Source organism: Brachyhypopomus gauderio, chromosome 14 (assembly GCF_052324685.1).
Source record: "Brachyhypopomus gauderio isolate BG-103 chromosome 14, BGAUD_0.2, whole genome shotgun sequence".
Lineage (NCBI taxonomy): Eukaryota > Metazoa > Chordata > Actinopteri > Gymnotiformes > Hypopomidae > Brachyhypopomus > Brachyhypopomus gauderio.
Window position 1 is genome coordinate 3914549 of NC_135224.1, and position 14057 is coordinate 3928605.

Sequence of the window (14057 nt, forward strand, 5' to 3'; positions counted from 1 at the left end):
AGAATCGATTTGGGGACATCGTGAGCTATTTTTACCCACCTTTGATGTATGGTGTTGGAGCTTGACTGACCAGTGGGAAGCCGTGCGGTTATTTACACGCTGCCCGATCGATTGAGACACGGCAGGATGAGGAGAGCTCACCGCATGCTCCTTTATGCGAGCCAGGTGCTCAGACTCCTGAGCGAGAGGAGCGATTAGCCGTGCGTGAGCCGTGCGTGAGCCGTGCGTGAGCCGTGCGTGAGCCGTGCGTGAGCCGTGCGTGAGACGTGCGTGAGCCGGGCGTGAGCCGGGCGTGAGCGTTTCTCCGTTCAACTCCTCACAGCTCAATGAGGTTTAACTCGCACTGCATTAGGACTTTTAATTCTGTTCACACGTTCAGACAGGAAATCACTTCAATCTCCTGCCAGAATGATTTTCCACTAGAGTCTTATTCCTTTGGGTTTGCTTTTTTTCATGTTATCAAAAAGAAAAACCAATTACCTGCTTACAACAGTGTCAAAATAATCTGTGTTCACAAAATAGTCTCTGGTGCACCGACTTCAAGCACAACTCCAATGATTTTCCTTGGGCTGGTAGTGTTGATGCAGGAATGATGCTGCTTCTGTCCCTGCCGTTAGCCTCACTTTGTGAGATGCAGAGACATGACTAGAACCTCACGCTGTCTCTGATCACCTCGAGTTCAGTCATTCTAATCACACGTGACCAGAAACACCATGTAGATGGCTAGCACTCTGAGCTAGCTGCACGCATCGTCTCTGTGGCCTTTCAAAGAACCTTACCCGGGGCTCCAGGCCTGCCCCAGGGTGTCGGGCCTGCCCCAGGGTGTCGGGCCTGCCCTCAGTGTGGGAGTCGGAGGGATTTTTGTTTGTGTTGGCTGTAGATTTCCTGAGTAATCTGCTTTGCATGCTTTATGCTGGTTGAAAATTGTGTGCGTGCGTGTGAGACGTTTGGAACTGGCCTCCTCCTTGTTTTAATTGGATGAATTGTCACATCCTGTATGCTGTATGTTGTGAATCGAGAGACTTGAACAGTAGTTTTACAAGTATATTAAAAACAAAGTACATGACGTTTCATATGCACTACTTATGGCTACTGCGTTTTTGGCTTTGTTTGTGTTTAAAATCCTAGCGATATCAGAGTTAGTGTCTCTGCAGACCTCCATAGGTGGTGTTTGGGTTGAGGTGGTCCTGATCTGATCTCACCCGAGTTCTTGCAGGTCTTCTGTTTGCACTGTGGTTATGATTGACAGTAGTGCTGTAGAGTAGCGTCAGACTGCCTGTCAGTTAGTGAAGTTAGCTGGTCTGCCCTCAGACTCCCACAAACACAAGTGTTAATGGAATATGTCTGTACAGAAATCCTGACCGGGATCTCAGACAGTCAAGAACAGCAGCGCTCAGGTAGTAGCAGGGGGCTGTGTGTGCGCGTGTGTGTGTGCGCGTGTGTGTGTGCGCGTGTGTGTGTGCGCGTGTGTGCGCGTGTGTGTGTGTGTGTGTGTATTGTCTGGCTCTTGATCTCAAGGTTCCCTCCTCACATTCATGCTTACATCAGATAAACACACATGCAGGACGTAAACTGCAAATCCCATGAACCGTGAGTCTTAATTTATAACTGCATTCTGTAGATATAAGTCCAGTCTTCAAGCGCAGCCTGAAATATTGTCTCATAAACGCTAGTCGTCACCATGCAACTCACACAGGCTGATTTTGACCATTCGATTTGATATTGTCGGTATTTCAGATTACGGGTTAGGTTACGCCTAGCCTAATGGTTCAGATCTCACTAGTGATGATGATGATGAGGTAAAGCGGAACACTCCACGAAACGCACTGAAGGTGCAGAGCGCTGGTGCAAATGCACACAGGCCAAAGTGCTAAAGCGGAGTGCTGTGTATCATCGGTACTGCCCTGTTTGCTAGACATCATCTCTGGTTCCAGTCTGAGTCACTTCTCCATCAGAGAGTATGGCTCTTAACTAACTTCTCTTAGATTCACACTGGAGGCTCTGACCTTGTGACTCTTCTATAAGAAATGTGATTCCACAGGAGTGAACTGGGATGAATCACTCCGGTTTCTTTTCACACACTTCTTTACCGTGTGTTTAAACAGTGTTACATATCGCCTGTAAAACCTGGCAACGAATATGTAAGGTGGGTGCAGAGGCGGAGAAATGTGGGATCTGTGTCTCTTCAAGAATTTGTCTAGTGAGTATTTGAGTAAGACTGAAGCCACTGATGTGAAATTGGAGGTGATTGATCAGTTGTCCCTCTGTAGCTTTAAAGTTTAAGGATCCTGTATCATCTCCGAGCTCAGGTGCGGACCCAGGAGAACAGTTGCCTGTTCCCTCTGCAGGCTGTGGGATTATGCAGTATCTCATAATGCACCATCTGAGGGCTTAGCTGGTCCCGTTCTGTTTTAAACCTCATGGTAGTTACGGTTCTGGTCATTGTCCTTGCTGAATGGCTCCGAGAGATTCACTGGTCAAGATGGTGAACTTAGTGGCTAAGCAGGTGTGATGTGATCTGAGACACAGCTGGATCGGGATCTCCTGGATCTCTTTCTGCCGTGTGGTCAAAGGCGCCGAGTTCTGCAGTGCTGGACCGGAGTGTGGCCAGCTGCCTGTGTCTGCATTAATAAACGAGGAAAGGGCCGGTGACAAAGTGCTGGGTCTAAGAGTTCAGGCAGAGACACCAGGCTAGAGTACCAAGATATTTGGGTTTTATCTTTTCTTTGGGTTTCTCTTTATTTATATATTTCTTCTCCTCTCCTTATCTCTCTCTCACACACACACACACACACACGCGTGCGTGCGTGACCCAGTTCTCTGCAAATCTCTCAATACCACTGCAATTAGCCGAAGCCATTTTCCTGTTAGCTAACAGCGTGCCTCTTGCTTCATGACCAACATTATTGCTCTCCCGAGTAATCTGGCTCTCACTACTGACTACTGGTTACCAGTGCCTTCCCAAAAAGACAACTCCATCCCTATATCATTGCTGACGCTGCCACATTCTGGACGGGCCTAATCTTCAGGGTTCGTACGGTCATGAAAAACCTGGAAAAGTTATGGAATTTGAAAATAGCAATTTCCAGGCCTGGATAAGTTTTGGAAAAATAAAAAATACTCAAATGTTTTGGAAAAGTCATGGAAATTTGCTTGACACAATAAATGTATGTTGTTCTGATAACCGGAAGAAAAAATTAATAAATATAATATAGCCATTTTTTTTCATTGTGCGGACCGCTAACGTAACTTCACACATTAGTTCACTGCGTTAGCGTCGGACTCCAAGCGGAGCTGTAGATTGTACTTTGATGTAAATCAGCGTAATGCTGGTAAATGCCGATTAAACAATGACTGCTTCAGTTGGACAAATACAAGCTATGGCTTGTGAAAGACAAGGACACGGGGCGTGCAAAATGTGCACGGTTAACGATGGAGTTAGAGACTGAAAAGATTTAGATACGTTTTGATCGTAAACACAGTATAGAAAAAAAACTAACGATGTCCTCGTGCGTACAACGCGAGAAAGAGCGATCGTGTTGCCGAGATGGGCTGCAGTGGAGCCTGTGCTGCCTCAGCTTATCGTACACAACACTCCACTGTGCTGCCACTGCTCCTCCGTGCACGCGCGAAATAAAAAAAAAGTAGGTCGTAACTCCGGTTTATATTGATATTGAAAATACGGTAAATGTTTATTTTTTCAATTAAACCACGTGGCTTGTCATTAATTTATGATATACTGTGGAATTTTGGCCTGGATTTTTTCTTATTTTTCATGTCTACACATAGCCTATGTTTAGAGAATGTATAGTCATTAAAATTTGCCTCAAAGTCATGGAAAAGTCATGGAAATTGATTGTCAAAAAAGTGTATGAACCCTGAATCTTTCTGAACCTGCTATCACCTGCAGCACAACCCATCCAGGTCCCCTTAGCCTCCGTGGCTCTTTCCCCAGGCCCCCAGCTGTTGGGGATTGAGGCGGCACACGTGGTTCACCAACCACCCCACTGGCACACGTGTTTGCCCCGGGGCCCATGGCAACCAGGGAAGGGGTTTTTTTTTTCAAAACAGGACGGCTTTGAAGTACAGGATGTCCCATTGGCACACGACCCAGAGGAAGAGAAGTTGAGCACGTGACTGGAACGTGAGACTCCGCCCCTCCGCCAAGGCCCAGATGGTCATCTGTGCACGGCGTCGTGCTGCAGGCTGAGGAGGTGTGGCCAAGCCAAACGGAGCTGCTCCTCCTCTTTTTGTTTTGGTGGTTTTTGCCCACGCAACAAAACGGAATCGCACGGCTTGGCGTGAGACGAATCGCTGTTCTCTGATGGTCGAGCTGTTCCCATCTCTGGGTCTGGGGTCGGGATCAGTCTGCGAGGAGCTCTGTGTGTAGACCTGTGTGTGTGTGTGTGTGTGTATATGTGTGTGTGTGTCCCTGGGGCCCCTGACGGGGAGCTGAAGTGCGATCAGCCTGTGTGCTGCCCTGCTCCTTCACCTGTGCTGTGTGAGAACGGCTGTCTCTCGTTGAACCTCCTTGTACAGGAACTCTACCGTTGTACGCGTGACCCTCCCTGCAGTGCAGTACCTGTAACTGTACACCTCACGTGTGTTTGGCATGTGTGTGTGGTTGAACTCATTAGAAATACAACCGATCAGTCTATAATTTAAGCTCACATCATCCATGGAGTGCTTATGGAATCTGAATAGCACATAGCCTACATGGAGTACAGTGACTCGGCGACAACCTCAGGGCTTCCTGTGTGCTTCAAAGGTCATGCCAGTATAGTATTAAAAAATAAATCATTGTAGGGCCACATTCTACAGGAAAAGGCCATATCAGACTCACAACGTCTTAGAATCACAGACATGTTCCCTCTGTCTTGCTGTTAATCGAGAACACGTGTCAGTTGTACCTAATTAGCATAAGCATTAGCATCAAGTTTCCTTAGTTGTAACTTTTATTTCTTGGAATTCTGACCTTTATTTCTCACTATTGACCAGTGCTGTTGCTACACAGTCCCCAGTGTTGGGGTTAGTTAGTCTGAGGATGCCCACAGAGGGGTTAGTCTCTGAAACAGCCAGAGTTTAGCATTAGCTAAACATTAGCGAATGGTTACCATCCGTTACTAAGTGCAGCTCTGCCTTTTAAAAAACAAATGTTTGTCTTTTAAATTGTTTGTAATGTTGTCTTAAGGGAAGAACTGGGGAAGGCTAACATTATTAGCGAACTGGAAAAGGCTAACATTATTCCTTTAAGCAGAGGCAGTGAGCAGACAGCATCATGATAACAGTTCTAGTGATCACGTTCGTGTTGTGAACAGGCTTAGCCTGACACATTAGCCACTTCACTTGTCCTTTAATACCCTGAAATGTGGACAATCTCCACTTCACACTCTTCTTAGAGAGTGTCCATGTCATCTGTATCCAGCCTTTGTTGTTGGTGAGGAGGGATTCTGAGTGGTCAGGATAAGTGTCAGTCACTGAAGCAGATAATAAACCTGAGGTGGGAATGATCGTTTGAGCCTGGCATTGAAACATTTCAGGGTTTAATGATGTGCATGTGAGTGCATCAGTGCACTATTCTGTTCAACTGTGTGGTGTTCACTCCTCAATCACTCTTCATGAGTGCTACAGGCAGGTTGATGAACACCCTGATCAGGGGTGATGGCAGGTTGGTGAATCTGCAGACGGTCTGATAATTAGGTCTGATAATTAGGCCTTCACATGGTGACACGATCTAACAAATGTAAGCATGTTTAGCCAAACTGTTGTGGGCTGGTTTTTAACCATGTTTTATTAGGCAACGTGGCCTATAACAATCTAACATGAACGTTACACAAGTTTGATTTTTAATACAAAAATTACACCAGGTACAAAGTATTAATTTGATCGTGTCCTGTTATGCAGTGCTGGCATGGCGGCCGTGATAATGAGCGGTTCTTTCTGTCCACAGCCCTGGAACGGGAGGTGTGCATGCGGCAGGCCAGAGAGGACCTGCTCAAGCGTGGAATACTGCAGGAGGCCTTTGAGAAAGGTGAGAGTGTGTGTGTGTGTGTGTGTGTGTGTGTGTGTGTGTGTGTGTGTGTGTGTGTGTGTGTGTGGCGCACGGCGACCGAGGCTCCTCGGGAACAGATGGCGTTAGCATCGCTGCTGTCGTCACCACGACGACGGAACTGCATCTTTGCTGGGTTCAATTTGACTCGGCCTGTGTGCTCAGCAGAAGCATTTTGCATGCGGATACAGGCTCGTGTCGAGGACCTATCATCTAGGATCCTGTATGCAGGACCTCCACTCGGTGGTGGTGTTGTGGAGGTATTTTTAGTGGCTTTATGGTGTGTTTACATAATAGTCATAGGGGTTTTTAACACTGAATAAAGTGAGCTTGGATACAGCAGAGCTAGAGGCTTCTTCTTTATCAAAGTAGCAGATACTCTTAAAAGATTCTAGGACACTTTGCTTAAAATTTTGGGCCAGAGGTCATAGATATGATGATAATTGATGATTTTCCTGCACAACCATTGTTTGCATGATAAAAGGCACCAAAAATAGTTTGGGACATCGGGCAGGGCGGGGCGGGGTGTGGCGAGGGCGGGGCGGGGTGTGGCGAGGGCGGGGCGGGGTGTGGCGAGGGCGGGGTGTGGCGAGGCGGGGCGGGGTGTGGCGAGGGCGGGGCGGGGTGTGGCGAGGGCGGGGCGGGGTGTGGCGAGGCGAGCAATTTGCTTTAGTCTTTCTCCTTTTCCAGCTTTTCCAAACATATGATAACTGGCCCAAACATGCCATGTGTTGAAGTGATATGGATACAAGTATGAAATTAATTCAATGCTTTGTGAGGGCTTACTCAGAAGTTATGAGTTATGAAGGAGTCATTGAGCAAAATGCAGATGTGGAGCCATGCAGGTGAAGTGCAGAGAGTTGGAGGGCCAGTTCTGACAGGCCCATCATCCCACCACGCCCTCCAACTCCTGTGATCTGTACCGACGCCTGATGGCCTCCAGAGGGCAGGCTGCTTGGTTCCTAGAGTGACATCATATATTTTTCCTTTCCTGTCATTGAATGTTTTATTATAAAAAAAAAAAGTCTCATTGGCCGCTTCGTTTTAATCAGCTTATATGTGTGTGTGTGTGTGTGTGTGTGTGTGTGTGTGTGTGTGTGTGTGTGTGTGTGTGTGTGTGTGTGTGTGTGTGTGTGTGTGTGCGCGCGCGCGCGCACATGCTCATGTTAAATCGTGTGTGTGTGTGTGTTTGCTTGTGTTCTTGGTGAGTCAGTACAATTCCAACCCTTCATCATAAAACTGGCAAAGGTACAGTGATTTTTAGAAATAGCTGAATGCACAATCCCATAATAGCTTGCTCAGAGCATGCATGCACAACACTCTGTGAACTGTGTACAAACATGCACATGGCATACTGGAACCCATTTAAACCAGTAAAAGGAGGTTGGCCTTCAAGTACCCTTTTCTTCTGGGAAGGGCAGATATATGAGGTAGAGGGGGCGCTTTTCTCTTCCTTCTTTTTAGGTTTCTTGTAGAATAGCAATGCCACGGAGAAGGAAGGCTATGTACAATTACTGTACAATTACTGCAGAGAAGCACACAGGGACTTTTATAGTGTAGTATCAGTATAACACCGTCAGCACCAAAGGGACCCGCACCTTCATGTCTGTGAGTGTGTTTTCTGCATTCTGTGGAAGTCTGGTGACAGACTGATCCTGTGAGACTTTGGGACCCTGCACTAATCCACATTACAGTATCACAATATCAACTAACATCCTTACAATAACACCCCTCAATGACCTCACAATGGCACCCCTCAATGACCTCACAATGGCACCCCTCAATGACCTCACAATAACACCCCTCAATGACCTCACAATGGCACCCCTCAATGACCTCACAATAGCACCCCTCAATGACCTCACAATAGCACCCTCCCCAAAAACAAGGGCTATGTCTGAAATCATGCACTTCTATACTACACAGTACACAACAACAGTACAGGTGAGAACAGGTTGTGTACCTGAATATGTAGTATTTATTAAACAGTACGTGAAGAGTGCTCGGATGGTGTACTGCATCGGGAGACGTTGTGACGTATGCAAGCGCAGCACACTGCTCTCGTGATTCTACTGGTATTGCAGTGTGGGGGTAAATGGTGGAAAGTTGTGGAGTTATATCCACAAGTTTAAGTAAGATTCAACCAGAACAAAATATATACAATCCCAATTAAGTTCAAGTTTACCATTAATTTGATGCCCACTCTCTGCTGTAAGTCCAATGTGCCGATGCAGCCGGCTTCTGTGTTTTATGTTAACAATTTTAAGCATTGCAAAAGACATTTTTTTAGACATTTTTCAAGACATTTTTTACTGCTCTACCGATGGAGCAGTGTGTGTGCGCTCTGTTTAAGTATGTCATTGTGGACGCAGCCAAGATCACAATGGCACCTCCCAAAATTCCATAACAATAGCACTCCTCTAAATGACATCACATTAACATCTCACAATAACAGAGCGACTTACAAAAGTGCTTTGTCATCTACCCATGAAATGTATCCTAACCAGCGCAGGAGGTTAGAGTCCAGGATACCGTTGAACTGGAATATAGGAGTCTGTGCCAATCTGGAGAAATAATTAAAACATGAGCAGAACTGAAAAACCAAACTAGAAGTACTAGAAGGGTTTGATATATCTTATGATATATCAAATATGATTTTTCCATAACTGCAGTGTTCATTTTAAAGACAGCTACGTCTTCAAGCTACGTTTGAAGACTCGAGGGACAGCCAGTGGAAGCGTGTTCTTCCATCTGGGATCCTGGACAGAGAAAAACATTGATGTGTATCTTCTGCGAGACTTGAAGGATGGTTTTTCAAGTCGAGCCACACTTGAGATTCGGATCAGGCTTTGACCTTTGTTATCATGTATGGAGGGGCTGGTCCATTATTGGCTTTGTAACTGAGCACCAGGGTTTGAAAAGATACTGAAAGCTAGTGAAGGGAACCCAGCAGTGGAGTGGCGTGTGAACTTCAAACACCTGAAGATCAACCATGCTGCTGCATTCTGGCTCAGTTGTAGAGGTCTGATGGCCTGTAGAGGAACACCAGTGAGTAGCGTGTTGCAGGAGTAAAGCCTTGAAATGGCAAGAGACTGAACGAGTGTCTCGGTGGCCTCCTGTGAGAGAGAATCAAATCCATCATATTTTGTGGAGGAAAACCTGCATAACTGGGTCAGGTTTGAAACATGAGTTGAGAACCATGGTTCAGTAATACCAGTGCTATGTGCAAGTAGCACTGCGCAACGACATCACAGTAGCACCGCGCAACGACATCACAGTAGCACCGCCCAACAGCATCACAGTAGACCTCACAGTAGCACTGCCCAACGACATCACAGTAGCACCGCGCAACGACATCACAGTAGCACCGCGCAACGACATCACAGTAGCACCGCGCAACGACATCACAGTAGCACCGCGCAACAGCATCACAGTAGCACCGCGCAACAGCATCACAGTAGCACCGCGCAACAGCATCACAGTAGCACCGCCCAACAGCATCACAGTAGCACCGCCCAACAGCATCACAGTAGCACCGCCCAACAGCATCACAGTAGACATCACAGTAGCACCGCGCAACGACATCACAGTAGCACCGCGCAACGACATCACAGTAGCACCGCGCAATGACATCACAGTAGCACCGCGCAATGACATCACAGTAGCACCGCGCAACGACATCACAGTAGCACCGCCCAACGACATCACTGTAGACCTCACAGTAGCACCGCCCAATGACATCACAGTAGACATCACAGTAGCACTGCGCAACGGCATCACAGTAGCACTGCGTAATGACATCACAGTAGCACCACCCAATGACATCACAGTAGACATCACAGTAGCACCGCCCAACGGCATCACAGTAGACCTCACAGTAGCACTGTGTAACGACATCACAGTAGACATCACAGTAGCACCGCCCAACATTACAGTAGCACCGCTACTTTTACTACATACATTAGAACTAATCAACAACTTGATCAGTGATGTATGCTATGCCTCAGGATTACACAGAACATACCTGGATCCTAAAATCCAAAACGCTGTGTTGAACACACTTAAAAAATGGAGCGGTCTTGTTCTGTAGAGATTGTTTGCACCATAATGTCCCAGATAGAGAGACACAGCTGAAAACGTGTTTGTCACAGAGTGCACATGGCATACAGGTCAGTACTACTAATTCAACATTTAAACAGTAGACTATTTATTTATTTTAAACTTTTGAGTCCTAGACCTTCTCCAGTCCTACATCACAGGTGTTTATGTGCATAAAACTGGTGTGTTTACCTCCAGTTACGCAGGGAAAAGTACTGCAATGGCCAAATGCTGCTCTAACCAAATACTGCACTAGCCAATGATGAGCTCGTTAATTAGCATAATTCACAATGTCGTCTGACACTGTCTGCAAAACTGCTGTGCCCATACAGATGTCCACTGGTTTTCAGGAACACACACACACACACGTTTGTAATGCCTCACGCTGTTTGTTTCCCACAGACCCCAGGCTGCCCGTAGCCGAGCAGGACGGGAGGTTGGAGAACGGCCTGCCTCCTGTGGCCAAACTGGGCGTGTTCGAGGTCGGCAGGTCAGATCTCCTCCTGCAGGGCCTCACGGACGCCCATGGAGTCGGTGAGCGAGCGCGTCCCACGCTGCTGACCACCCTTCCCTAGCCACCGCCAGCACGGAGGCTCCGTCCTCCACAAACGGATGGTTAAAAGCTGCAACTCCAGCCTAGTTCGTAGTCCCAGAACTATGGGACGAGTCAGAACTATGGCCTGTGCCACATCTGCTGACCATTTAACATTTAATGCCAACAAGGTATCAGCAGTAAACCAAATGTCCTTGATGTAGTTAAAGCTGATGAGCTTTCTGGAGGAGGTGATCGTGTGAGGTTTGCTTGGTGAGATCGATCGTGGACATGAGAGACCGCAGGAGAGCGTTTCTGGCAGGCTGGGAAGGATCGTGGAAAGGGTGTGGGCTCGGTGCCTGCGTCCAAGGCCCAGACCGCGTCGCTCCTTTACACGTCTGGACTTTGGCCCCTCCCCTTCCTGCAGGTCTTCTTGGACATCCTACACCATTAATGGTGAATCTCATAATTAAGACAGATCGGCTGGAGACGGACCAATATATCAGATTTCTAAACATTCAGGATCTAAACGTATGCTAACTTATGCTAGCATGAGCTAGCACGTGTCCCGCCCGTACGTGTCCCGCTGCGCTGAGTTCTGCTGCCTGCCGTATCCGTAACCAAGCTTTTTTAGACGGGCTTTTAGTTCATATGTCTGATCAGACATTAATCAGTCATCCATTTACTTTTTCTACATTTTGTAGCCTGTGGTGTTGGTCCATACCCAATAGCCTGTGCTAAGACATTGCTTGACTGGTTGCTGTAGAACAGGGGATTCACAAGGGGATGTACTTTGTGCAATATTTTCCTCAGAACTGATGTACAAGCATTTTTCACATTGGAGGCAGTGATGGAGGAGCTAGTTCTTCATCAAACATCTTCATGTTTATTGGAGGCCAGCGTTCTTATCCTCAGAGTTTTCATGCAGCTTCTCAAAGTTTCCTGTGCTTTTTGGAAACCTGTATCAATTATATAAATATATGTAAAGTGCAATGACTGAGGAAAAAAACTTCTGAAGGTATGGTCTGTATTATGTGAACTTAATTACCCACACTGTATATTTTGTTCTCTGCAGCCACGATTGAATTCCGGGCCTCCATGGAGGGTGGGGTCTGTTCTCAGGACCCCTCCATGAAGTCGTCTTTGGTCCTGCCTGTGAAGAAATCGGTTAACTTCCCAGTTGACATGCAGGAGAACCCTGCCAAACCCCCGCTCTTCCACAAGCAACCGCCCGCCCTCCCCCCCAAACCCTTCTCCCGCCAGACCAATCACATCACAGGTGAGCTTGGAGCCCCGCTCCTGGACACAGCTCTGCTACGTCCACACAGGCTGTTCATCATCTGCCTGATTTAAACCGTGAAATTCCCCTTTCGTCTGTCCTTCACTGCTTTTGTTGTAGATTGTTTTTCGGTCAGAAATCTCCCAAGTCAATTTGAGTTCTGGGTTTTATATCCGCACTGCTGTGAATGACTTCAGTGCTCTGATGACATGGCTTTCTGTGGGTGACATCATGGCTTCCTGCTATTTTCTGCTGTTGGAGACACTTGGTCCAGTTAGGAGAACGCTGTGGATCCGGAGGTCCATCAGTCTCCTAGGGAGCCCATTTTAGAAGTGCGTTGTGCTCCACAGCATGACTTCAGTGTGGATTAAACACAGATGGGGAGCAGACCACCTATATAAAAAAAACAAGTAAAAATAGGACAATAAAAATAGGTGTAAAACTAGGACGTTCGAGCATTTACAAAGACAAGTAGGGTTTGTTTTGTTAACACATGAACTTCTGATGCTTTTGTCTGGTACTGTACATCACGAGACCCAAATCGAGTTTGAGCAATGCATGCTGGGAAAGGGAGGGGGGGGGCAAAAAAAAATTGACAAGTAGTTTTTTCCTGCACTAACTCACTACCCCAATCATTTGTAAATTAATAAGTACTGATACAATTTTGAAATGCACTTTGTTCTGATTTGTTATTGATGAGGGAAAGCGTTTATGTATGTGCCTAACCTCGGGCTGTGATGAATAGTCATTTCATAAGACGTTCTTCTGAGAGGGCAGTGTGACTTCAAAATGGCTACCTCAGTGACTGGGTTGCCAGATTGTGAAGAAAATCACCCAAGATTTAGTAGACTATCAATGAGTGCAAATCAAAGCTTTATTCAGTCTCTTCACTCTTCACTGTGGTCATTACATTCATCCAGTCGCTACCTCTGCTCTCATTTCTCATCCCCCCCCCCCCCGGCCGTGTCCCCCCCCCCCAGAGCCGTGTCAGGCCCTCAAGCTGCAATGCTTGCAGGGGAAGCCCTCTCCTCCTCTTCCTCCGAAGAAGGTGATGATCTGCGTCCCCTCCGGAGGGCTGGAGCCACCCGTCTCCTCGCCCAGCCCCCTGGCCGTCTACCCCCAGAAGTGCACTCCCATGATGCACCATGGCGGTGGTCACCACGGCCACCCCCACCAGCTTCAGTACGGTGGCGTTCCCAGTCGCATTATTGAGGAGCTGAACAAGACGCTAGCGCTGAACATGCAGAGACTGGAGAGGTGAGTGGGAGGGCCTTCCTAACTCCGCCTTCCTAACCCTGGAAAAATTAGCTTGTCTCTCAATAGTACTGAGTTATAGTAGTAGTAATATTAGTGATAGTCTTTATTAGTCTTTTAACTAATAGACATCAGGTGTAATCCATAATCCATTTTGCTCTCCACATTGTCTGTTTATCTTAAGTAGCAGATTTTTTTGGAGATTTGAGGTGTACATGAGGACAATAGCACCACCTATTGTTAATCAGAAAAATGCACATTTTCTGGGAGAGGCTGGTGTGATCTGGCCCCAAGCCATAGACTCACACAGCCAGGCAGGTGATGGACTAGTGAAATGTCCCCTTCATTAGTCTCTGGGCCCATTTATTAATCCACGATGTGTAGTTCCACCTTCTCTCCATCTGGACTCAGTACTATATCAGTACAGAAGCTGAAGGGAGGACGAGATCTGTCGGGATCCGGTCGGGATCCTGTGGGGATCCTGTCGGGATCCTGACTGGGTTCTTCAAACCCAGGAAGAGCTGCGAACTAGCCGGCTAGCTGCTCGTCTGTTTTTGTCGAATTTATGACATTAAGCTGTGAAAGTCTCCCACACATTTATGAAGCAATACAAGTGTATAAAACACAATGCATCGAGCTTGATGTGAACATTCCTCTGTTGCATCTGCCTTTATTCTAACAGTCATGTAGGCTAATCTGCATAAACGAATAAGCTATCTGAATAATATGAATGATCCAGAACACTGACTTAATGTTGGTGGTGCATTGGTGGAGTCTGTGGGTGCCCCACCAGTTCAAATGGTCCAGAACCACCACTGAACGTATAATATAATATATAATATAGT

The 14057-nt window shown here is 46.9% G+C and overlaps 1 protein-coding gene across 5 annotated transcripts in view; it reads left to right on the forward strand.

Annotated features, from left to right (window-relative positions):
• Window positions 1-14057, forward strand: part of LOC143475180 (phosphatase and actin regulator 1-like) — a 51824-nt gene that overhangs the window by 20112 nt on the left and 17655 nt on the right. For 4 of the 5 annotated variants that reach the window (XM_076972940.1, XM_076972941.1, XM_076972937.1 and 1 more), the window contains exons 3-6: window positions 5951-6031; window positions 10550-10681; window positions 11755-11958; window positions 12939-13215. In XM_076972940.1, coding sequence (XP_076829055.1) covers window positions 5951-6031; window positions 10550-10681; window positions 11755-11958; window positions 12939-13215 — 694 coding nt within the window. The remainder of the gene's footprint in view (window positions 1-5950; window positions 6032-10549; window positions 10682-11754; window positions 11959-12938; window positions 13216-14057) is intronic. The other variant, XM_076972939.1, reaches the window with a different exon arrangement.